At 36.7% G+C, this 25940-nt stretch overlaps 2 protein-coding genes across 2 annotated transcripts in view; one reads left to right on the top strand and one right to left on the bottom strand.

The window, feature by feature from the left end:
• Nucleotides 1-2588: 2588 nt before the first annotated feature.
• On the bottom strand, nt 2589-16515 carry slc35a3b (solute carrier family 35 member A3b). Its single transcript, XM_016283721.1, has 8 exons — nt 16501-16515; nt 13584-13842; nt 10315-10469; nt 8635-8757; nt 6415-6589; nt 6097-6215; nt 5870-6003; nt 2589-2867 (listed from the first exon to the last, which is right to left on the bottom strand). The coding sequence occupies exons 1-8, from the start codon at nt 16513-16515 to the stop codon at nt 2777-2779; spliced, it is 1071 nt and encodes a 356-aa protein (XP_016139207.1). The 3' UTR covers nt 2589-2776.
• Nucleotides 16516-24991: 8476 nt separating this feature from the next.
• imp3 (IMP U3 small nucleolar ribonucleoprotein 3) overlaps nt 24992-25940 on the top strand; it is a 4174-nt gene continuing 3225 nt past the window's right edge. Inside the window, exons 1-4 of the mRNA XM_016283653.1 lie at nt 24992-25224; nt 25394-25501; nt 25585-25659; nt 25793-25872. Of these exons, the coding sequence (XP_016139139.1) occupies nt 25088-25224; nt 25394-25501; nt 25585-25659; nt 25793-25872 (400 nt within the window). The 5' untranslated portion in view covers nt 24992-25087. The remainder of the gene's footprint in view (nt 25225-25393; nt 25502-25584; nt 25660-25792; nt 25873-25940) is intronic.

Raw genomic sequence — 25940 nt, 5'->3', positions numbered from 1 at the left:
AGCAACATGATCGCTTTGAATGAAAATGTAAGACTTCAAATCATTGATCAACACATGCATACACAGACTACATAAGATATGGCGAATGTCAACGAAAATCATGACTTGTTCCTGCAAGTCATGTCGTAATATGGACAAAATACAGCGGAATACATTCTTCAAAATATCTTCATTTGTGTTCCATAGAAGAAAGATAGTCAAACAGATTTAGAACGACATGAGGGTGAGAAAATGATGACAGAATGTTCATTTTTCAGTGAACTATCCCTTTTGGAAAACCCTTAGTGGTAATATCTTTACAATTATTACTAAGAGTCTTATGTTACTTTTTTTTTTTTGCAACAAGGCCCTAAACTTTCAGGACGGATGCTATATAATGCATGAAAAAGATTGAATGTTTGGTCCCATACAACACAACGTGAATCCAGTGGCATTAAACGAACCAAGGGAGGTCACCGCAGGTCCAGCCGGAAATGTACACTTTTGCTTTATAGGATAACCAGCAAAACTCTTTGAAACTTCTATCAGTCGATTGAGACTTGTGACTTCACTATTTAGTAATGTCGAGGATGCAGTGCGGCCATTCATCCAATCAGTCGATAGGAGTTTGTTTATGCTCGCACATGAGTCCGTTAGAGCTTACGCTGTGGGTGCTGCACCATAGGCATTCACCAGATTAGTCACATGACATACACACTCCATCTGTGCCATTCCACGTCCCTGTCTCCATCTCTCTATTCTCTATCTGTCTCACTCCGTCCTCTCCCACTGAGACTCCTTGGGTAATTATGACACAGACGAAATCCCGAAAAATGACAATTCTGTCCTTATTTACCCACCTTTGTTGTCGTTACAAACCTGCATGATTTTTTTTTGTTGGACACAAAGATATTTTGAGAACTGTTTAGTCCATGCAGTGAATTTTAGCAGGGTTCAAAACAACAAACAAAACATCCTTGATTTAGGATGACACAATTACTAACTTTTTATGAAAACTGGACAAAACTTTTATCTATGTAAAATCAAATAGATTTTGCACTTGCTTTCAAAATAATGCTTTTGCTAATAAAGTGTCACAAAAATTCATACAGGGCTGTTTAAATACGAAAAATAAAGCAACAATAACAAAGAAATAAATATTCAAATAAAATAAATAACTTGCAGTCTTGGCACGCAATGCAAATTAATATTTAAATAAAGATTTATATAAAGCTAGAATATGTTTTTTTTTTTTACAAAGTAGGCTCTAGGAAATCAATGTGAAAAACAAATATATATATATAAAAAAAAAATTTTAAATAAATTTTAAACTATGGGTTCTGTCATCTTTCTCTGGAGTAAACTGTTCTGTGGAGGGACCAACAAACTAACATGCATACAGTATAAAGTGTGTGGCTAATGCTTTCATGAGACACTGCTAAATTTACTACTTATAAATTACTTGAGAGTTTTATTCATTATTTGCATGCTTTTAATTTAGTGAATTGTATTGTTTTATTATGCACCGAATTGGACTGGTTGGAAATGAAGAGGTTGATATCCAGTCTGGACATATAACAGAAAATAATAATAATAATGACTAACTCTTAAATCTAACAGAGCATTTATTCATGCCTGATGCTTTGCCTAAAATCACTTTCAAAGGAAAATTTCATTGGAAGTTGAGATGCATGCAGTACGTCTAAAGCTTGGAGCACTGATCTAGACAAAGGTAGAATACATCATATGGGGTTCCTTCTCTGTAATATGATAAATACCTCACATCACCTCCCTCTATCATTTCTCAGTTACATCTTCTGTATCTCTATCAAAGCCATATTCCTCCTCAAGATGATCATCTAAATAAAAGACACATTCAAACATATGAATCTGAAAATGCATGAACACCAGCGGCAGATTCATGATTTCAAAATTTCGTAGAACAGGATGTGCCGAAATGAGGAATAAAAATGTTGCTTAAATGGTTAAACCCCACTTTTTTTCATTTCCACATGCTTTCCCACTGCAAAACGAGTCTATGCAATGGAAGAGACTGAGTTTACTGTGGAAAAGTTTCATAGAATTGCATTATGGGCGAGGAAGACCCAGTTAGAGGGGGAACTGATTTTTCATCTCCCTTCTTGCATGCAAGTCGTTTTTGCATAAAACAAACTGTGATGCAACATATATATTTCCACTGAAACCCCCAGCTGAGAGCAACAAGGTCTGACAGTTCACTCTGTTCATTCAAGGACTAATAAAAATGCACTGAGCATCTCGCAGGAGTCTGATCTCTCAACATATTTCCCACAATGCCAGATTATTAGACCAGTCAAAATGCAGTCATTACTCCTAATGGTTCAACGTTTGAGACTCAACTTGTTTTTATTACCAGAATTGAAACACTTTTTATTGGCTTTGAGAAAATGATGTTTCTCAAAGGATACATTCAAGTAAAACAATCGCTTTTTCAATACGCCACTGTATGGCACAGAAAATAAATATGAAACTGTAACATGTTGAATTTGTGAGGCTCTGTCTCAGAGATTCCTATTATATGTAAACACATTTCAAATGGAAGTCCTTAAAGTCCTCAGCTGAGTGTAACAAACAGTCCTGCCACCTAATACATCAGAAGCAGGAGTTTGATTCCTGGTGTGTTGATGTCATATAATACTTTTTTTTTTTTGTGCTACCTTCTAATAGCGTCCTTACAATATCACCGGTTCTCTTGTCCTGAACTTCACCTGAAGTAGATCATCTCCTGATGATTGTTTATCACCTCATGTCCAGTCTTCTATACTTTACTAGGGTTGACCGCAGGTGTGCTCTCATACCCGTAGAGAAACGTAGCAGCGATAACCAGCATCGCACCCAGGAAAAACACACTACAAAAGAAAAAAAAGCTTCATTTTCCTCAAGTTCTACAAAGTGCAATAAGTGGGTCATTCCCAAGAAACGGTGCCATTTCCGCCAGAAAAATTTCAGGACTTTTTAAATAATTTCATTTGAAAAGGTTACTGCTGAACTGCCAAGAAATCATATTTTCGCATCTCAGGCCGAAATTTCCAGGGACATTGCTGTCATAGACGTCGGGTGATCACCGCACGGGGAGACATTCCCAACAATATTCAGATTAGAGCAACATTATTTCAACCCTGTCACAGTACATTTGGAATTTATAACCTAGAACTTGAATAGATCACTGAATAATAGCAGATACTTTTGTTACAAATAAATTCATAAATGTGAACTTAAATATGTGGAAACACTAATAAAGGCTCAGGGTGACAATGAGTGACAATGCTTTCTGTGTTGAGGGCCATTCACACAGAACGTGTTTGTTGTGTTTAAAACTGAAAGATGCATTTAAATGAGTTTTTGCATTCCATAGCAGTTTTTCTACATAAACCTGTGCTGGACGGATGTGTCTCTTTCCTTGCACTGACAAACTGCTTTAAAAACTGACACTCTAATTAATAGTAGTTACATTTTTAAATAACACATCTCTTGCATTTTTTCTTTTCACTGTGTCAATTTTGCTGTGTGTCCACCAATGTGTGTTTTTTTTCAAATTGTTTCAATAGTAGCGTTGCATATTTTAAAAAGGCAGCAGCGTGATGAGAGTCTTATCACATGTTTGGCTTTTGTTCTTTTCTTGAGAGTTGGGAAAACCTTGAGTTGTTTTATTCCACCCCCACACATTTTTAAACACAAAAACATGTTTTATGTGCATCTTTACATAAAAGCAATGGAAAAGTAGCATATCAGAGCACAAAAACGCATTCTGTGCGAACGGCCCCTCAGGGTGTTTGAAAAAGCGAGATACTTCGTCTTCGGAAGGTCCAAATATGTGTTTATTTAAAGTTTAACTTTATAACCCGAGTGCCTCCTTTTTATATTGCTTTATATGTGCATATATGTATATGTATTATGGTACAAAATACGCAAGATCCAAACTCAACGTTCAAACATGTTCACCTAGCGCATGTTTACATAAAAAAAATACAATGGAAAAGCAGCACAGTGGAATATAAAAAATATGTTCTGTGTCGGTGTTGATAACTTTGTGGGCAGCGTGCCGACATTCAGCGCTGATGTGCTACGGGCGTCCCGAGTTCGAATCCCGACTCGAGGAACTTTACTGATCCCGCACCCCTATCTCTCTCCCACTTTACTTATTGTCAGCGCTGATCTGTCCAATCATAATAAAGGGGAAAAATGCAAAAAATTATTCTTAAAAAAAAAAAATTCTGTGTGAATCCCTCTTAAGGTGTTAAAAATACGAAATGCAGAGTAGTGGAATGTTAGTAGCATCACAAAAAACTTAAAGGGATAGTTCACCCAAAAATGAAAATTCTGAGATTAATTACTCACCCTCATTTCGTTCTAAACCCGTAAGACCTCCGTTTGTCTTCGGAACACACATTAAGATATTTTTGATGAATTCTGAGAGCTCTCTGATCCTCCCATACACAGCAATGTAATTTCCATGATCAAGGTCCAGAAACGTAGCACGGAGATTCAATCGTAATTTTACGAAGCTACGAGAATACTTTTTGTACGCAAAGAAAACAAAAATAACGACTTTATTCAACAATTCGTTTCCTCCGCGTCACCCTGGTGCCATTTTGGAGAGTATCCACTGAACGCAAACAGCGTATGCTCTTCTGTGTCAGTTGCGTCATGCGGATACGTTGTTTTCGTTCAAATCAAAGCGTAAACAACGTAGAATACGTAGAATAGCATACGCTGTTTACGTTCAGTGAATTGTTGAATAAAGTCGTTATTTTTGTTTTCTTTGCGTACAAAAGTATTCTCGTAGCTTCGTAAAATTATGGTTGAACCCCTGATGTCACATGGATTATTTTACCGATCTCCGTGCTATGTCTCTGGACCTTTATCGTGGTAATTACATTGCTGTCTATGGGAGGATCAGAGAGCTCTCAGAACTCATCAAAAATATCTTAAATTGTGTTCCGAAGATGAACGAAGGTCTTACGTGTTTAGAATGACATGAGGGTGAGTAATTAATGACAGAGTTTTAATTTTTGGGTGAACTAAGCCTTTAAGGCTTTATTTAGTGTTGTGCACATGTAATAGTTTAGTGTGAAATTCACTTTTCTATTGATGATAATACGTTCCCTTAAAAACTCTTCATTTTGTCAGTGTTTCCCTGGGACAGCCGTGTTACCCACAGATCCAGTTTCAGGCAAGAAGCGCAAATATTGTGCGTGTAAACGTCCTACCGCCGCAAGCTACAGCATACAACACAATAAATTAAAATGTATCTGCTCTGCTGTAGCTAATAATGGAAAATGATGAATATATCAAACCAACATAATGAATGCACACAAATCTTTGATTTGTTTTTCGGCAGATCCACGCCACGTCTTTGACACACCTGGAATGGACTGTTTGACGGCTTCTTCAAAGGAAATGATAATGTGCTCTGGCAAAATTTCAACATGTAAAATGACACAAATGTAAATGACCAAAAATGTAACTAGTCAGGAGACGCATTTAACAAACGAAGGTGTTGTAAAACAGTACAAATCAAACACTTGCGTGTGGATCTACACAAACATACATCTGCAATGAAAAAGTGTGAATGAATTGCCTCAGAGGGCAAAGAGGCACTTCAAACTAATCAAAAGATTGCTCTGTTTGTTGGCTCATCCAGACCAGTTCAACACAGCAACAATTTGTGTGAGTTTAGGGATGGATGATCTTTAGCCAAGTACACACTAAAGTCAAATACGCTTGTACTGTGTATACAGTTTGATAATTCACAGGAGTATTCAGTATCTTGTGAATTTTACCAGTAGTAAGGGACACACATGGCACCGTTTCCCCAAGAAAGACCCAAATACAAATGCGACTGTCTTACCTAGTAGGGTCAAAATCTTCCAACAAGAAATAAGAGATGAGGGTGGACAGAATGATTGAGATGGATGTGGCAAAGCCCTTCAGGATGTTATCTGCATATTTGATGACAGCTGCAATGACTAACCCACCCAAAGCCTACAGGAAGTATGTGAAGTAGGTTTACCACAAATAACAATGTGACATGCAGGTCTGTGCATGTGCTATTCTGAGAAAGAAGTGAAAATGTACCTGAAGAGCCACCACAGTCCACGTCACATGATTGTACCCTTGAAAGAGTCCATTCTCCTGCACTCTTTCTCCGTCGTACGCAAACACTCCCCCAAGTCCAAAAATCAATCCAAATAAACCTGAAACGAACAATGGAACACGTGTGGAGAAAAAGCAAACCTGCTTCACAAAAGCAAACACATTTCCTGAAACCTGAAGCTGAAACTTGTAAACAATGGCTACCTAAAACTAAATGTGTTTTGTTTCTTTTCAGGACAAAAATGAAAATAGGTTGACGGGCCTTTTCTAGGTTCATATTTTTAATAAAAATCTGCTGACCTAGCTGAATATTACGGATCCAGACACTCTGCTTGCTCTCTTTGAGGATCTTTTCAAAATACACGCCAGCAAATCCGCTGGAGAAGCAGGCCACAAGCACAGCCAGCAGACCCATCAACTGAGAGCCGGCAGTCAGATCCTCCTGCTTGGTGCTTGATGTAACTTCAGCTGGCCACTGTTGGTTCAGGTTAAACATAGGAGGAGTCATATTTACAGCATAGACGAGTTTTCAAACCCCCCAAGAGAGTGCTAGAAGGTCCGTGGAAATGTTTAGAGAAAAACTGTGCTAAAAAGAAATAATACATTATAGAAAAAGATTTTAAAAAATGTAATTAAATAAAATATTTAATTAATTTAAATAAATAAATAATATAATTAGAAAAAATGGAATTAAATTAGAATTAGAAACAAAACTATGAGCAAAAAAAAATATGAGCATAGGCGGCTGGAGAAAAAAAAATCAGCAAAATCTTTTGATCTTTCATTTAAAAAAAAAAATCACAAAATTCTAACCTATCATTGAAGAAAAACAATGGACATTATGAAATAAATGTTTTTCTCTAGTTCACGTTGGACACAATTATCGGCACCCAAATATTGCAATGTCCTTTTTCCAAGATAACAGTTCTGAGTTTTCTCCTATAATGCCTGATGAGTTTGGAGAACACCTGACTGAGATCAGAGACCATTCCTTCATCAAGAATATCCAGATCCTCCAGAATACCTGCTCCATGTTGGTGCCTCTTCTCTTCAGTTCACCCCACTCATTTTCTACAGGGTTAGGTCAGGGGAACTGAGGCAGCCATGGCAGAAGCGTCATTTTGTGCTCAGTGACATATTTTTGTGTTGATTTTGATGTTTGTTTTTGATTATTGTTCTGATGGAAGATCCAACCACGGCCCATTATTAGATTTCTAACAGAGGCAGTCAGGTTTAGATTTTTTATCTGTTGGTATTTTATGAATTTTCTAATGCAAGTTTCCCCCCCACTTTCAATTGTTTTACTTCAATAAAAGGATAGAATTTTGTGAAGTTTTTGAATGAAAGATCAAAAAGATAAATGATGCAGATTTATTTTCACAGCCACCTTTGCTCATATTTACCAAGGGTGCCAATATTAGTGGAGGGCACTGTATATAGATTAACATAGCTATATTTGTAATTATATTTATAAAAAATATATATATATATATTAGTGCTGTCAAACGATTAATCGTGACTAATCGCATACAAAATAAAAGTTTTTGTTTACATAATATATGTGTGTGTTCTGTGTATATTTATTATGTATACTGTATATAAAAGCACACATATACAGTATATATATTTTTAATATTTACATGTATTTAGATGTCTATATTTATATTAATATAATTCATATTATATGTATTTATTTAATATATAAACATAACATTTTTTCTGAAATATATATACATGCATGTGTGAGTATTTATATATACATAATAAATATACACAGCACACATACATATATTATGCAAACAAAAACCTTTATTTTGTATGCGATTAATCGCTTGACAGCAATATATATATATATACAATTATTTAGTGAGTTATATAACTTTAAAAAATTACATATTTTACAAAGAATGTTTTAGATTATATAATATTAAAACTGATTTGAGAAAACTGATTACATTTTTAAAAATGATTAAAGATTAAAATAAAGAATTAAACATCTATATTTATAAATACTTATTTACCTATATATACTTACAAATAAAGATGTTATAATGTAAAATAATATAATATATTTTTTAACAAATGAATTGGGTTTTTATACAAGAAACCATATAGCTGCCTCTTAAATTTTAGGATGGGGGTCCGTTGCATGAGGATGATCATATTTGTACCTTGTTTTGGACAGATTCTAAGTCAGCCTCATGTTTTCATTGAGAAGGCAATCGCACAATGCGCTGCACCAAGTTCAGAGGAAATAAAAATAAAAGATGATGGGAAAAACCATACAGTTTCAGAAAAAAAAATTCAGTCTAAATAAGAATTAACTACGTTAACCAATATTTGTGTCTTTTATGTATTTTTATGCTTTTTACAATATAGCATGTTTAGGTTAGCAACATGCTAACAACAAACCCTCAGTCAGAGTCAATTTTAACAGTCACAAAAACAGCCTGCTTGTTCCATAACTGCAGGCTTCAAAGAAATTTGACCTGATAAACAAATAAAGGCTACTATCCTTACCTGGACAAGTGCAATTCCAGTCATCAGAATGACTAGTGAGAGCCACTGGTAAATGCCGAGTATTTTGCCCAACATGGACACGGAGAACAGGGCTGTAGTGAGAATTTTCAGCTGATATGTAACCTGGAAAACCAATGAGAAGGTAAATAAGGTATGCCTATAAAGAAGCACATTACTTTTTTTTAAAGGGGTCATGTGATGCTTTTTTAAAGATCATTATTTTGTGTATTTGGTGTAACAGAATATGTTGACATGCTTTAATGTTCAAAAAACACATTATTTTTCAAATACTGTACATTATTGTAAGTCCTCTATGCCCCACCTCTCTCAAACGCTTTGTTTTCTACAAAGTCCCTCCTTCCGACAAGCGCAGTCTGCTCTGATTGGCCAGCTGACCCAGAGCATTGTGATTGGCTGAACACCGCAAGCACTCATCGGAAATTTAACGCCCTTTACCATAATCGAGCTTCATCTTTCAAAATAAATGTAAAGACAGAGCCCGAAAGGGGAACAGAGTCGCGTGACAGACACAGTGATGAAGCTGGTATGTGTTTGCAGTACACAAGCCACGGTTAAGACAGCTGACTCCACTGTGATGTGACCCCCCCTCTCTCTCTCTCGCTCTCTCGCGCACACACACACATACACACAATGCGCAAAACTCCGCATTTGAACAGTCAATAGCAAATACTTAAACTAATAACAAAACACATTATGCAAATATTTCCACATAGTGAGGTAGATATGTGGGGGCGTGTTAGAACGAGACGTTTTAGGGGGGCGTGGCAGAGTCTTAACTTTGATAAAGAATATCTCTTTGGTTTTGAGACTTTAGTCTTTGCAACTTCAGGGATCTTATCTATTCACGAACAGCTTGTAACACTCCAAAGAGAAAGGAAAACTTGAAATCGTATCATATGACCCCTTTAAGAGAAATATTTTTTGTTTGTTTTCCATTGAGAATGGTTTTCTGAAGGATCATGTGACACTGAAGACTGGAGTAATGATGCTGAAAATTCAGCTTTGCATCACAGAAATAAATTACATTTTAAAACACATTCAAACAGAAAACATTTTAATTTGTGATAATATCTCACAATGTTATTTCCACGGAGCATGCAGATTTCTGTAGAAATGTCAACAGGTTTTGGCAGAATTTGAATGTTTGTCATTCATGAAATGATTCACATAATAAACATTTGAAATGGAGAGACAGAAAGAGGAGTTTACTGAAGTGTTGGCCCCCTTCCTGATTTCTTATTTTTTTGCATGTTTGTCACACGATATATTTATAACAATAAAAAGTGTTATAAATTGATTATATTTGACTATTTATTATAGATTGATGTTTGGCTCCATTGTGAAGACATTTTGAAGAAATACAATGCTGCATATCTCAAGTAAATACAAATGTTCATAGGGGTGTTCCAAATATTAATTAGTAACATTGCATAATATTTCTGGAAATTACACACACACACATTGTATGATATAACATGTTTTTGGTTAATGACATGTATTAATAACATATTTTATTTACTCAAATCAATTCTAAATAGCACACAACTCTTATTAAAACTGAAAATATGAAAAAAGGTGCCACATGGGCATTTTGTTTCTATGTTTCAAATGATCTGGAAACTTTCCTAAAGGTCTTCCTCTGGATTTGTGCTTTCTCACCTGGTAGGTAGCTGCATCTAGATTTGACAGAGCCACATAGAGCAGGTTGTTCTGCAGGGTGTATATACCTGAGGGAATGGCCAACTTCAGAGTTAGCAGAGGCTTGTTGATTATTTCCTCCTTCAACACCCGATTCAGCGCACGAACACTGAAACCTAAGAGGCACATACAGCACTGCACATTAGACAGTGAGCTTCTGCAGTGAGGCACAGCTCCCCTCTACTGCTCTGAGCTCCTGACAAGAATGAGAATGCTGTTTTAATGACGCTATCAGACAAAACACCAAAGGACACTGAATATTATGCTCGTTTCCGAAACAGGATAAAACATTTAGTTAACTGGGAGTTTTTTCTCACAGTTCTTAATTGTCAGATACAATCTCAAAAAAGTCAGAATTGTGAGATATAAACTCAGAACTGTGAGGGAAAAAAGTGTATATTGTGAAATATAAACTCAGAATTGCACAAATATAAATCTGAATTAGGAGAAAAAAAGGCCAAATTGTGAGATACCCCCTGACAATGTAAAGCGCTTTGAGTGCCTAGAAAAGCGCTATATAAAATGTAATGAATGAATGAATGAATTAATTAATGAATATAAACTCAGAATTATGAGAATAAAAGTCTGAATTGAGATATACACTCAAAGTTGCCAGAAAAAAATCTGAATTGATATAAAGTCAGAATTGCGAGAAAAAAGTCCAAATTGTGAGATATAAACTCAAAATCATGAGAATAAAAATCTGAATTAAGATATTCTCTCAAAAGTGCTAGAAAAAAAGTCTATTGAATTGCAAAATAAACTCAGAATTGCGAGAAATAAAGTTAGGATTGTGAGATATAAACTCAGAATTACAAGAAAAAAAGTTTGAATTGCGAGATATAAATTCAGAACTGCGAGAAAAGTACACATGTCGTGTTTTTGCCGTTTATTTTCCTGTTTTTGGTTTTCCAAATGGATTATTACACCTCCCGACTCATCGCCATTTGGAACACAGTCAGACCCAGAGCCCAGCCCACCATCACCCCGCTGTGTGAAGCAAGAGCCTGAGCCCACCGCTGATGGAGAGCCAGAGCCTGCCGCGACCGACGAGCCATCGTACATACACACATCGCCTCGACCGACGAGCTGAGGATCGCCGCGGAGCCAGAGCCTGTGACGTCAGACCAGGTGCGAGAGCCGGCTACAGTGCTCGCCACGGGGGAGAGCGCCATGTACAGCGAGAGCGCAGAGGGAAGCTCCGCCGACTGCACCATGGCTGAGGGTGAGCCGAGCTCAGTGGATTTTAATTCGGATATATCCCGCCTTTGTCTGAACTCTCTGTCTGCCCTGAACTATCTGCCAGTCCTGAAATGACCACGGAGATTGTTCCCCTGTACACCGCGCTCCCAGTGTTGTGAGTCGCGATGTGATGTGTGTGGGCAGCACACACCGTCCCTGAACCCGCTACCTGTCTGGATTTCCCACTCACCCTCCCTCTCCTGCCTCCTCCTGTCATCCCTGCTTCAGCTCCTCCACCGCTGCGTCCTGGCAGCCCCTCTGCTCACCCTCAGCCCACCATCCGTGCGGTGGGATCGACGCGGGTCTGCCAGTCTCCTGGCTCCTCCTTCCCTCCAGCTCTACCTTGGTCCTCTGTCGCTCCGGCTCCACCGCGGCCTTCCGGATCCCCGCCTCCGCCTCGGTCACCAGAGCCATATGCTCCACCTTGGCCCTCCGGATCCTCAGCGTCACCCTGCCTGTTTGGCTCTCCGTCTCCGCCTCGGGCTCCACCACCACCTGCTCCGCCGCTGTCGGTCGGCCCCTTGAGGCCGTCAGCCCTACCTCCTCCATGGCTCCTCCCTCCATTGGCTCCACCGTGGGTCGCCTTCATGGCTGCGGCCTGGGTCCCGCCTGGCTCCTTCTGCTCCCTCCGTCGTCTCCACCCTGAACTGTTTGTCATCCTCCTCACGGGTGTCCGTCCTCCGCCCGAATCTTTTCCAGTATTTGTCTGCCTGCCTTTCTGCCAGCCCTTTGCCATCCCCTGTCACCATCCCACATCCACTCCTTTGTCCTCCTCCTAAGCCCCCCTCCGTCCCTCCCTTTGTTGTTCCTGCGGTGCAAGGTCGTGCCTTCTGGGAGGGGGGTGTGGTCTGTCACACCCCTGGACTGTTTTTGTTGTGTTTTCATCCATCATGTGCTCTGTGACCTAGTTTTCCCTCATGTTTGATTGTGTCATTTGGTTCAGGTGTCTTGTTAATTGTCCTCATCATCCCATGTATTTAAGCCCTAGTCTGTGCAGTCTCTTTTGTCCGGTCTACTACGTCCTTACGTGTGTCTCCTGCCTGTTCTGTCCTGGATTTAGGCTACCCTTGTGTGGATTTATTAAAGACTATTTGCATTTATGTTCATCTTCTTTGTGTGTTTATCTCACCGTAGCGTGACACACAGTAACAATTACCTTTTTTATATTTTACCACATGGTGAAAATAACCTTTCATAGAATAAACATAGCATACCACCCTGAACTGTTTGTCATCCTCCTCACGGGTGTCCGTCCTCCGCCCGAATCTTTTCCAGTATTTGTCTGCCTGCCTTTCTGCCAGCCCTTTGCCATCCCCTGTCACCATCCCACATCCACTCCTTTGTCCTCCTCCTAAGCCCCCCTCCGTCCCTCCCTTTGTTGTTCCTGCGGTGCAAGGTCGCGCCTTCTGGGAGGGGGGTGTGGTCTGTCACACCCCTGGACTGTTTTTGTTGTGTTTTCATCCATCATGTGCTCTGTGACCTAGTTTTCCCTCATGTTTGATTGTGTCATTTAGTTCAGGTGTCTTGTTAATTGTCCTCATCATCCCATGTATTTAAGCCCTAGTCTGTGCAGTCTCTTTTGTCCGGTCTACTACGTCCTTACGTGTGTCTCCTGCCTGTTCTGTCCTGGATTTAGGCTACCCTTGTGTGGATTTATTAAAGACTATTTGCATTTATGTTCATCTTCTTTGTGTGTTTATTTCACCGTAGCGTGACACACAGTAACAATTACCTTTTTTATATTTTACCACATGGTGAAAATAACCTTTCATAGAATAAACATAGCATAGAGCCACAATGACATAAATCCCAGGAAAAAGAAAAGACAAAACATTGACAGCGATATGGATTAGACAGTGAAACCCTGGAGACAGACAAACACATAAGAAAAACAAAAGATAACTACTATCTAGAGATCTAATGCATTACAGACAGACTGCAGAACACATTAGTTTCCACACGTCAGAGTTGAGGAGGTGCAAACTCACTGTGTTCTCTGAAGACAAGCAGCATGCATGCAGCAATCTTCAGGACTTCAGCACACACTACGGCAGACGACGCCAGGTAGCGCGGCCCGTCGGACTGCAGCGTACGCGAGTAACGCATTGTCAGCACCAAGGAGGTGGTCTGCAGTACCAGCACCCCCAGAGAAACATACTTCAGTCGTGATGAGGTGGACGACATGGAAATACTGGACACCTCTGATGACACAGAGACAGGAGACAGGGACGAGTGCCCTTGTTTAGTCTAACAGAGAGAGACAAAGAGAGTTGATTAAAGCCTGATACCTTTTTATATGACATGGGATTTGGAAACATTTGCATATATCATCTACATACACCACTACTGTTCAAATGTTTGGTTCAGTAGGATTTTTTAAATGTTTTTGAATCATTAAAAATCTTGAATGTCTTTATGCTCAAAAGCCTGGATTTATTTGCTTAAAAACATAGTAAAAACTCTAAATATCATGAAATATTATTGCAATTTAAAATAATGTATTTAGTTTAATTTTTATTATTATTAATTAATTCTATATTAATAATATATATATATTAGTGCTGCCAAACGATTAATCACATCCAAAATAAAAGTTTTTGTTTACATAATATATGTGTGTATGGTGTATATTTATTATGTATATTTAAATACACACACATGCATGTAAATATTTAAGAAAAATGTTATATTTGTAAATTAAATACATTTATATATAATATAAAGTATATAAATATATACATGTAAATATTTTCAAAATATATACTGTATGAGGGTGTCTTTATATATACATAATAAATATACACAGTACACACACATATTATGCAAACAAAAACTTTTATTTTGTATGCGATTAATCGTTTGACAGCACTAATATATATCTATATTTTAACAGCATTTCTTTGAAATAGAAATATTCTGTAGCACTATAAATATTTTACTGTCACTTTTGTTCCATTTAAAGCATCCTTACTGAATAAAATTATTAATTACTTTAAAAAATCTTACTGACCCTAAACTTTTGAACAGTAGTGTATGAATCAATATCAAAATATAGATTTGAATAAGTAACTGACAATTACCTCTTTTAAAAATATTTTAGGTTAAACTATAAAATATATAATTATATATGTGTGTGTGTGCGTGTATATATATATATATATATTTAAAAAAAACATATAAATGCATTAATACAGAGTAAAGAATTAACAACACTACTTGGTATAAACCCATAATGCATTACTAATGCATTTCTAATAGTTTCCCCATGCCTCCAAACCATTAAAGCATTATACATCACTAAATGATAATGGCCTTGTTTGATTATTAACACCTCAAGGGAGCCATCGCAAAAATCATGTAACTGTTAATTTGTCAGTTTGTTAAAGGGTTAGTTCACCCAAAAAAGAAAATTAGCCCATAGATTACTCACTCTCAAGTCATCCTAGGTTTATATGACTTTAAGTATATTCATGAGCCCGGAGCTGCTTCCGTGTACAACTGTTGGTGCAAGCTACATTAAAGTGATTATTACGTTTTGAATATGGATATTTTTCTTACAAAAACGCATCGATTCGCTACAGGAGGCCTTTGTTCATCCCCCGGAGCCGTGTGAGACACTTTTTTTTTTAAGGATGGGCGCTTTTTATTTAACTTCTTTTGGACTGATGCACTGCAACACCCGCTGACTGCCATTAACCGTTTAATCCCAAATTTTTCCCAGACATGAAAATATCCAAATTATGTGTCATTAGTAACCCTTTGAAATAATCAATAATTATTTTTTGAAATTTTTCGGGAAAAGTGTGTGAAAAATTGTGTTTTATGGCGGGATAAGTGAGTACTGAATTAACATATTTCTGCAGTCATAAAAATTGTTATATATATCTTAGCCCAGCTATTTTAAACTGTTTGATCACATTCTAGGGTTATTCTTATTATGCATAAAAAAAACTTTATGCAGCATTGATTGGAACACTGAGATAAAAAACAAAAAAGTTCAACCATCAACGCATTTCAAAATTGTTACTTTTTTGTAAAATATAACATAACATTTTTATATTAGTGCTACCAGTATTACAACATCAATATTGTAAATTGTTTGTAACATTTGAATTTTTAATTTAGTGCAATATTTTGTATATTTTCCAATAGCAATTGCAATTGGATTTATATTGTAAACCTAAGTGCACTGTTATCCCACCGGTCACTATTGTGACCATCAACATGTTTACTCATTCTATGACCACACTCAACAAAACTGAATATATGTGAATTCATATATTAATACTAGACACCTTAAAGATAATGTGTACCAAAAAGCATTGTCATATCTTTGTTAACATACTTTACTAGCCTTTTGTTTCGGAGCTTTGATGCCGTTATCATCTTCTCAAGGTGCAAACAGGAAATAAACTGCTCTGGTCATGTGACAATTTGCACTAATCACGTGAAACTGCACATATTTCATTGAGGCCCTTTATTTTTTCCATATTTGCAGGAAGTGCAATAAAACATAAGTCATTAAGGTTTTTAGAGCTTTATAAATGAAAACCTTTTTTACGGTCACAATAGGGATTAAACGGGTTAAACAGGTTGAAAGATCAAAGACAATTTTTAATATAACTCCGACTGGATTCGTCTGAAAAAAGAAAGTCATATACACCTAGGATGACTTGAGGGCGAGTAATTTATGGGCTAATTTTCATTTTTTGGGTGAACTAACCCTTTAGTAATAAAATCTGGCATTCACCATGAGAAAAGGCCACCTACCTTTAGCACTCACGCATATTCATTAACTATGGCATTAAATAAGCTCTCATATATCATGCCTTGAGAGTCCACATGTCTTTACAATACAATATACACAAACTCTGATAGTTTCACAGATCAGTGATCCTCACTCACCCCAGTTAAAGCCATCACAGCGGTGTCATTACTGAGTTTGCATTTAGTCTTTTTGAGCAGCTGTGTTTCAGCAGATACAGTATCCTTTCAGTGTAGGTACTGAGAAAGCATGCATCAGACTTGAGTAAAGAGGCCAACATGAGCCACTCCCACTGACATACAGTCGGATGGAAGGAGGATGTGATATGGTGTTGTAATCCTATATTTTCATGCAGATTTGCTTTCACAAAGGAAAAAACTATTTGCACACTGCCAGCTGGAAAAAGCACAGTGATTAAGACAAATGGAATCTCAAGGTCATTGAAAAAGGAGCTGGAAGTTTTAATTTAATAGGTTTACATCAGTGCAAATATGACTTGGCAAATAGAAGGTTTGGGTGTGACTGAGAGAGAGGCTGGCCAGAGGTGGGGCGCACAGCACACACAGGCGGCCTTATGCAGCTCTGAGGCTGCGGTGAGGGGGGTGAACCATACAATCCTTCTCTGTGTGCAGGAGGACAACTCCTCAGCTCCTGTCCATTGAGATGCCCCCCGTCACCTCCAGCGGCCTCAGTTATAAAGACATGCATATAATGTGAACACATGACAATTTTGCCTATGAACGAATCATAAAACATCCAAACACACAAAAGATTTTCCTAAATACATCCCACTTTATAAAACTTGTCAGGAATATTTAGAACAAGAATCATTATTCATTAGATGACATTAGAACACTCTGTTTAAGGATTACAGTGCAGCCCCCAAAAAAACAAATTCATTGTCTTTTTAAATCTTTACTAATCTTTGACATGATCCATCAAACCACAAGGTTTTACCCATTTATCAGCAACACATTTTTGAAAATTTAAAATAGAATACAATTCTGTATGAAGAAATGTAGCTTGTTTTCCTCTATCAAAACTTGCATACTGAGTGCCAAATATTTTCTGCATATCTCAGGTTTCTTTAGCAATCTTCATTTTTAAAGTCCTATATGGTTTTGCCCCAGACACACACACACATACACACATACATACATACATACATACATACATACATACATATATATATAAAATATGACCCAGTTTTGAGACAAAACAACCCAATAGCTGGGTTTGTCCCTTTTTAACCCAGCGCTGGGTTATATTTAACCCAGCATTTTTTAGAGTGTACATACATAAAACACTTTTGTAAATGAATTTGATGTGGTCACCAAAATTGGATGTCTCATCTTTGACGAGGGTCAAAATTACACATATACACACACACACATACATATCCCTTATGTATATATATATATATATATATATATATATATGTAAAAGCATTGTCATATCTTTGTTAACATACTTTACTAGCCTTTTGTTTCGGAGCTTTGATGCCGTTATCATCTTCTCAAGGTGCAAACAGGAAATAAACTGCTCTGGTCATGTGACAATTTGCACTAATCACGTGAAACTGCACATATTTCATTGAGGCCCTTTATTTTTTCCATATTTGCAGGAAGTGCAATAAAACATAAGTCATTAAGGTTTTTAGAGCTTTATAAATGAAAACCTTTTTTACGGTCACAATAGGGATTAAACGGGTTAAACAGGTTGAAAGATCAAAGACAATTTTTAATATAACTCCGACTGGATTCGTCTGAAAAAAGAAAGTCATATACACCTAGGATGACTTGAGGGCGAGTAATTTATGGGCTAATTTTCATTTTTTGGGTGAACTAACCCTTTAGTAATAAAATCTGGCATTCACCATGAGAAAAGGCCACCTACCTTTAGCACTCACGCATATTCATTAACTATGGCATTAAATAAGCTCTCATATATCATGCCTTGAGAGTCCACATGTCTTTACAATACAATATACACAAACTCTGATAGTTTCACAGATCAGTGATCCTCACTCACCCCAGTTAAAGCCATCACAGCGGTGTCATTACTGAGTTTGCATTTAGTCTTTTTGAGCAGCTGTGTTTCAGCAGATACAGTATCCTTTCAGTGTAGGTACTGAGAAAGCATGCATCAGACTTGAGTAAAGAGGCCAACATGAGCCACTCCCACTGACATACAGTCGGATGGAAGGAGGATGTGATATGGTGTTGTAATCCTATATTTTCACGCAGATTTGCTTTCACAAAGGAAAAAACTATTTGCACACTGCCAGCTGGAAAAAGCACAGTGATTAAGACAAATGGAATCTCAAGGTCATTGAAAAAGGAGCTGGAAGTTTTAATTTAATAGGTTTACATCAGTGCAAATATGACTTGGCAAACAGAAGGTTTGGGTGTGACTGAGAGAGAGGCTGGCCAGAGGTGGGGCGCACAGCACACACAGGCGGCCTTATGCAGCTCTGAGGCTGCGGTGAGGGGGGTGAACCACACAATCCTTCTCTGTGTGCAGGAGGACAACTCCTCAGCTCCTGTCCATTGAGATGCCCCCCGTCACCTCCAGCGGCCTCAGTTATAAAGACATGCATATAATGTGAACACATGACAATTTTGCCTATGAACGAATCATAAAACATCCAAACACACAAAAGATTTTCCTAAATACATCCCACTTTATAAAACTTGTCAGGAATATTTAGAACAAGAATCATTATTCATTAGATGACATTAGAACACTCTGTTTAAGGATTACAGTGCAGCCCCCAAAAAAACAAATTCATTGTCTTTTTAAATCTTTACTAATCTTTGACATGATCCATCAAACCACAAGGTTTTACCCATTTATCAGCAACACATTTTTGAAAATTTAAAATAGAATACAATTCTGTATGAAGAAATGTAGCTTGTTTTCCTCTATCAAAACTTGCATACTGAGTGCCAAATATTTTCTGCATATCTCAGGTTTCTTTAGCAATCTTCATTTTTAAAGTCCTATATGGTTTTGCCCCAGACACACACACACATACACACATACATACATACATACATACATACATACATACATATATATATAAAATATGACCCAGTTTTGAGACAAAACAACCCAATAGCTGGGTTTGTCCCTTTTTAACCCAGCGCTGGGTTATATTTAACCCAGCATTTTTTAGAGTGTACATACATAAAACACTTTTGTAAATGAATTTGATGTGGTCACCAAAATTGGATGTCTCATCTTTGACGAGGGTCAAAATTACACATATACACACACACACATACATATCCCTTATGTATATATATATATATATATATATATATATATGTAAGTATGTATGGATGTGTGTATGTGTGTGTGTGTCTGCGGCAAAACCATATAGGACTTTAAAAATGAAGATTCGTAAAGAAACCTGAGGCATGCAGAAAATATTTGGCACTCAGTATGCAAGTTTCGATAGAGGAAAACAAGCTACATTTCTAGTTTCACCATTATTTATTCTTCAGACATGCCCCTTTAAATAAAGTAATATCATCTGTATGCAAAGTGACCCACACTTAGTTTTCGACTACTGAAAATGGGCAAAAACTCAACAATTTGGACATGGTGCTGCATTGAGATCCCCATATCTACGGGACTGAACCACATAGGGACTTGAAAATGAAGATTCAAAAAGAAACGTTTGTCAAGAACCAGAATCTAAAATCATACGGTAATATCTCGAATTACAGGCATGCAAACTTTAAAAAATGAATATTTATGGAACTCAGACAGGTGCAATTGTTTTGATAGAGGAAACCAGATCTAGTTTCAATATTTGTTCTTCAGTAAGACATTCCTCTTTAAAAGGGAAAAAAGTATTGGCTGTATGCAAAGTAGGGTTGTGACAGTAAGGAAATTTCCCCACCGGTCAATCGACGTGTGACAACACCGGTAATACCGGTATCACCGCGGATGCGTTCCCTCTTTTCCTCGCTTTCCTTTGCTTTTAAATAGCTTGTAAAAGTGGTGTGCGCATTTTACTTTCACTTTCAAATAGCGGCAATTCGGAGTAAAGCAACTGTTAGTTTTTAGTAGGGCTGCACGATAAATCGCATGCGATATTTAACGCGCGTCTTGTCAGAAAGCCGGTTCTGTAATCAGCAGTAAATCTCCATCACGTGCCTGCTTTCACATTGAGCAGCATTAACTACACAGAGCCGTTGTTCACTGATGAGCTGCGCAAAAAATTGCACGAATATGAACGTGGTTTTGCGCAGCTCGTCAGTGAACAACGGCTTCTAGACATGTCCATTTTTGGAAGGCCAAACAGGAGCGTCCGGAGGGCTTGCGGCAACCACATGTGACGACCCCGTGCTGGACTCCGCTTCGTCCACGGTGAAAGCCGATCCGGCGATCCACAGCACAAAGTTGTTGTATTTCCTCAGCGACCAGCACGGATCAGTTCTAGGCTCTAGGCATGAAGAAGCGGATATCGTCCTCTTTTGGAAGGCCAAACATAGTTTCGCTTTCACAACGAAAGTTGAGATGCTAAACAATCCGCGATTCATTTAGGTGTAGGAGTTTAAATGAATGCATGTCTGAGGGGAACTTACTGTCTTTAGAAAAGTTTGGATGGTATTTTTTCTATTCATTTTGCCTGTATAATGCATATTAAAGTTCATAAGTGCAGCGCTGCTTTGTTTACAGCGGAAACCAGGAAACGCTTTAAGCGCCACCTGTTGGCAGAGAGTGAATCTGCGTCTCGTTTGCTGTTTCATGCAGATAGTTTTATGTATAGTTTCACAAAACTGAAGTCAAACCATTCTATTTTTGCTTCAAATCTCGAAATTATACCATTTAATTTAGCTTAAAAACTGCTCATGTTGCATGTATGCAGCATCTTTGTTTGGATCAAGATTAAAATGCAGTGGTTGCCTCTAATTTTAAAAGGAAAGAGCACAGACAAAGCCTTAGTTTGTTTATATGAAGAGATTTATTTTATTTGTGTTACTTATTTATTTGATTTGGGGCTTGTTTCAAAAATTTCAATTTAGTTTTATTTACATTTCAATTTTGTCATTTAGCACACACTTTTATCCAAAGTGACTAACAAATGAGGACAATAGAAGCAATCAAAACCAACAAAAGAGCAATAATTTACAAGTGCTATATTAGTATATTATTATAGTGTTATATTTCAATTTCACAAAGAAATGTGCAGCATTTTGTCCAAGCAATAATAAAAGGACACATTTAATTTATAATTTGTCTTAAATCTCTTTTTGTAAAAAAAAATAAAAATTTGTGAATCGAATTGTGAAATCAAAATCGTGAATCGAATCGAATCGTGAGTTGAGTGAATCGTTACATCTCTACAAATAACTTACATAAAGTTTAGTAGGTATACAAAACTGGAAATAAGTAAATATGTATAATATATAACCAAATAAATAAGAAACGTAGAACGTTTATTAGCAAAACGAATGTCAAATCAAATAAATAAACGACACAAAGTTTAAATAAAGTAAAAATCAGCAAACAATGTGGAACCAATTAAATAAGACACTAATGTTTTAAAAAACTTCCAAAATCACCTTCAAAATTCACAGCAAAAGTCAACAGGCTTTTCAAAATCCAAAATATTGCCAAACAGGCGCTTTTGCATTTCGTTTCGAAACTAAATCATCCGCGATCGTCTTGTCTGTCTCAGAGCAGCCGCGTTCAGTTTTTAATTGTAGTGTCTGTTCTTTTACTGAACTAAATTATTTTTACTACTATAAAAAATCAAAACGACGGTGGGAGTCGGTGACGCGGTGCGCAAGTGACGTAACCGGTGTTGTTGTTTTTGACCGCTGAAAACGTGAACAATTTAATAGTGGAGCAACACTGAGCTCCCAATATCTCTGAAACCACGTTGAACTTTAACAATAAGAATTCCAAATAAAAAGTTTGTTAAAAACCAAAATCGAAAAAGATACCTTTAAATTTTAAATTTGTTGTGGAGTGAGGGGGCGCTAAAAACGTTTTATTTTTTATGTTTCTTTTTTTATTTAAAGGTATTTTATATTATTTCTAAATGCAATAATAAACAATGTCACTTATACGCTGATGCATGCTATTGCTAGCCCCTCCAAAATCGCTCACCCTAACTTTATGCGCAATAAGATGTGAAAGAGAACTGAACTTGGTGATCGCATACTGACTCAGCTTATTAGTATGTCCAAATTCACAGTTTTCATAAAATCGATACTTTCAGCGAGATCTGTCCTGACCCATCATCCTGTTTTACAAGGAAATGATTACATCATTTACATTAATGTTCAAATATCAGTCTGGTTCATCATTATCTTACAGTTCACTCAAACAACAACGGGTTTGGTAGGTAACTACTTATTTATATAAAGAAAAGGAAGCAGTGTCTAACTGCAGCTACACCGCTGGAACCTGAAAGTGCAGTCTGAGAACCTGCTTTTGATTGTGAGTAGTTTCACCTCAGTCTGCTATTAATCTCAGGCACATAACAACCTCCTTTTTGTTTAACCTGGAGTTTATTAAATGTACAAATGGTGAATTTACTTTCTGTCCTGTCAGCATAATGATGGAGGGTGTTAGCTGTAAAGCAATCTTTCCCCTGATTAACCTGGACTTAACATTTTTCAAACATGACACATCCCTATGCAAAACTAGACAAATGTGCTCAAGGCAAAGTAGACAGCATGGCATTTTTTGTTAAAGGGGTCATATGATGTGATTTAAATTTTTTCTTTCTTTACTTCCTCAAGAATATTCTAAAGTTAGGTTTAAAATGTGCTGTCTTGTCTGTGCAAAGATTACATTTACCAACAAAACAAAGTAGCAATAAAAATAAATTAAAAAACGAACATAATTTGAATAATAGTTTCTGTAACCAGGGGCCTGTTTCATAAAACAAGTTTACCAAATAAGCCAGGCTTATTTCAGTTAGTCTGACTTATTTTTTAACCAAATCAGCTGACAAGAAGTCAGACTAACTGAAATAAACCTGGCTTATTTGGTAAACTTGTTTTATGAAACAGCCCCTGCACCAGTTTGGAAATAAATATCATAGTAATTTCTGTCCAAAAAGATTTCGTATTTGTTTAAAAACGTATTGCATAATAATTGTTAAGTAATTTATTTTAAGTAATTTACTTTAACCGAACTAATGAATTAAATACAGTAAGATTTATTAGTAAATTGTTATTTTTAAATTGTATTGTTAATTTGATCTTTTATAGTTATTTTATGGTTATTTTTAATGTAAAATATTATTTTTATGTAACGCACTTTGAATTACTGTATAAAATGTGCCTTGTCTTTGACTTCCGTTATTGTTTGTTGCTTAATTTAATATATACTGGTGCTTTTTGACGTAGAAATAACGTGGACATTAACATTTTTATTCATCATTAAGATTTTAGGTTAGAATGTATATGTTAAAATTTCGTTGTCACTACTGTCAGTATATTTAACCAACTTTTTGCCTTTACCTTTGTTCATGATGTGACTGTGTGGTTGCTCGTGTTTGGGTAAAGTACATAAGAATTTAATGTTGAACAATAATTAAGATAAAATATTAAGTAAAACAGAGAAATATACTAACATCTAAATATATAAAACAAAACGTATGCATTACGCTTTCAATTAGTGCTGTCAAACAATTAATCCAGATTGTTGATAAGCAGGCAGCTTCATGCCCCATTGATATTCATATACAGTGGGTACGGAAAGTATTCAGACCCCCTTAAATTTTTCACTCTTTGTTATATTGCAGCCATTTGCTAAAATCATTTAAGTAAATTTTTTTTCCTCATTAATGTACACACAGCACCCCATATTGACAGAAAAACACAGAATTGTTGACATTTTTGCAGATTTATTAAAAAAGAAAAACTGAAATATCACATGGTCCTAAGTATTCAGACCCTTTGCTGTGACACTCATATATTTAACGCAGGTGCTGTCCATTTCTTCTGATCATCCTGGAGATGGTTCTACACCTTCATTTGAGTCAAGCTGTGTTTGATTATAATTAGTGCTGTCAAACAATTAATCCAGATTGTTGATAAGCAGGCAGTTTCATGCCCCATTGATATTCATATATATGTTTATATATATATATATATATATTTACATTACATTTAGTCATTTAGCAGATGCTTTTTTCCAAAGCGACTTACAAATGAGGACAATGGAAGCAATATATATATATATACTAGTGCTGTCAAACGATTAATCGCGATTAATCGCGTTCAAAATAAAAGTGTTTGTTTACATAATATATGTGTGTGCAATGTGTATATCTATTATGTATATATAAATACACACTCATACAGTATATATTTTGAAAATATTTACATGTATATATTTTTATTTATATAATTTATATTATAAATATATTTAATATACAAATGTAACATATTTTTCTTAAATATATACATGCATGTGTGTGTATTTATATATATACATAATAAATATACACACTGCACACACATTTATTATGTAAATAAAAACTTTTATTTTGGATGCGATTAATCCTTTGACAGCACTAGTATCAATATATTAATGTTGTGTTTCTCCTCCTGACCACTGGGCGCCAGTGTCGAGCTAGACAGCCTCGCAGTCCTTACAGAAAACACCGGGAAAGACAAGCTAATGTTAGCACGGTAACTAGAGAATAACAACTCTAGCGTTGTGATAAATATAATCGGTTTAATTCCCAAAATGGTTCGTAAATTGAAATTCCACGAGCAGAAACTCTTGAAGAAAGTCGATTTTATTAACTGGGAGGTTGACAACAATTTACACGAGGTTAAAGTGTTGAGAAAATATCATATTGAGAAGAGGGAAGATTACACCAAGTAAGGACCTGTTAATAGTACTCAACTTAATAATAGCCTTAACCTAACATAGTGTATTTGTTTTCAGAAAATATGTCTTTCTCACATATTTTAGAGGAAGTGACTGACAGTGTCTGTCTTGAGCCAAAACATGACTAATGAATCAATTACGTTTATGATCTCTCTGTAGATACAACAAACTTAGTCGAAATATCAGAGAGTTGGCACAGAAAATACGGGACTTGGACGAAAAGGACGGTTTCAGAGCTCAAAGCACAGCCCTTTTCTTGGAAAAACTGTAAGTTTGGGAACCTCCGGATGATTTGTGGGCACTTGAGCTGCAGTCCTGGCTAAAGCTCGAGTGTGCTTCTCTTGTTGCAGATACAGTGTGGGTTTGATCCCCACCAAACAGAACCTCTCTCTTACGAATGAAGTCTGCGCATCTGCATTCTGCAGGTAACATTTGATCATGGACATTCATAGAAGAACAGCACAATGTGTTGAACTGGTCAGCTTTTAAGTTTAAAGCAACTAGTTTGATCTTTTGTGTCTTATGCCTGTTTTTTCTGATTGCTGTCATTTTCCGCAGGAGACGACTTCCCACAATCATGCTGAAACTGCGTATGGCTCAGAACCTGAAGACTGCCATAACCTTCATCGAGCAGGGCCGTATCCTTCAGTTCATCATAAATCACACTGAACTCTATACACACACACACACACACACACACACACAC

This window comes from Sinocyclocheilus grahami, unplaced genomic scaffold, assembly GCF_001515645.1.
Source record: "Sinocyclocheilus grahami isolate Dianchi unplaced genomic scaffold, SAMN03320097.WGS_v1.1 scaffold176.1, whole genome shotgun sequence".
Classification (NCBI taxonomy): Eukaryota; Metazoa; Chordata; class Actinopteri; order Cypriniformes; family Cyprinidae; genus Sinocyclocheilus; species Sinocyclocheilus grahami.
Note: the sequence above shows the minus strand (reverse complement) of the source record. Positions and strands in the feature narration are given on the sequence as shown.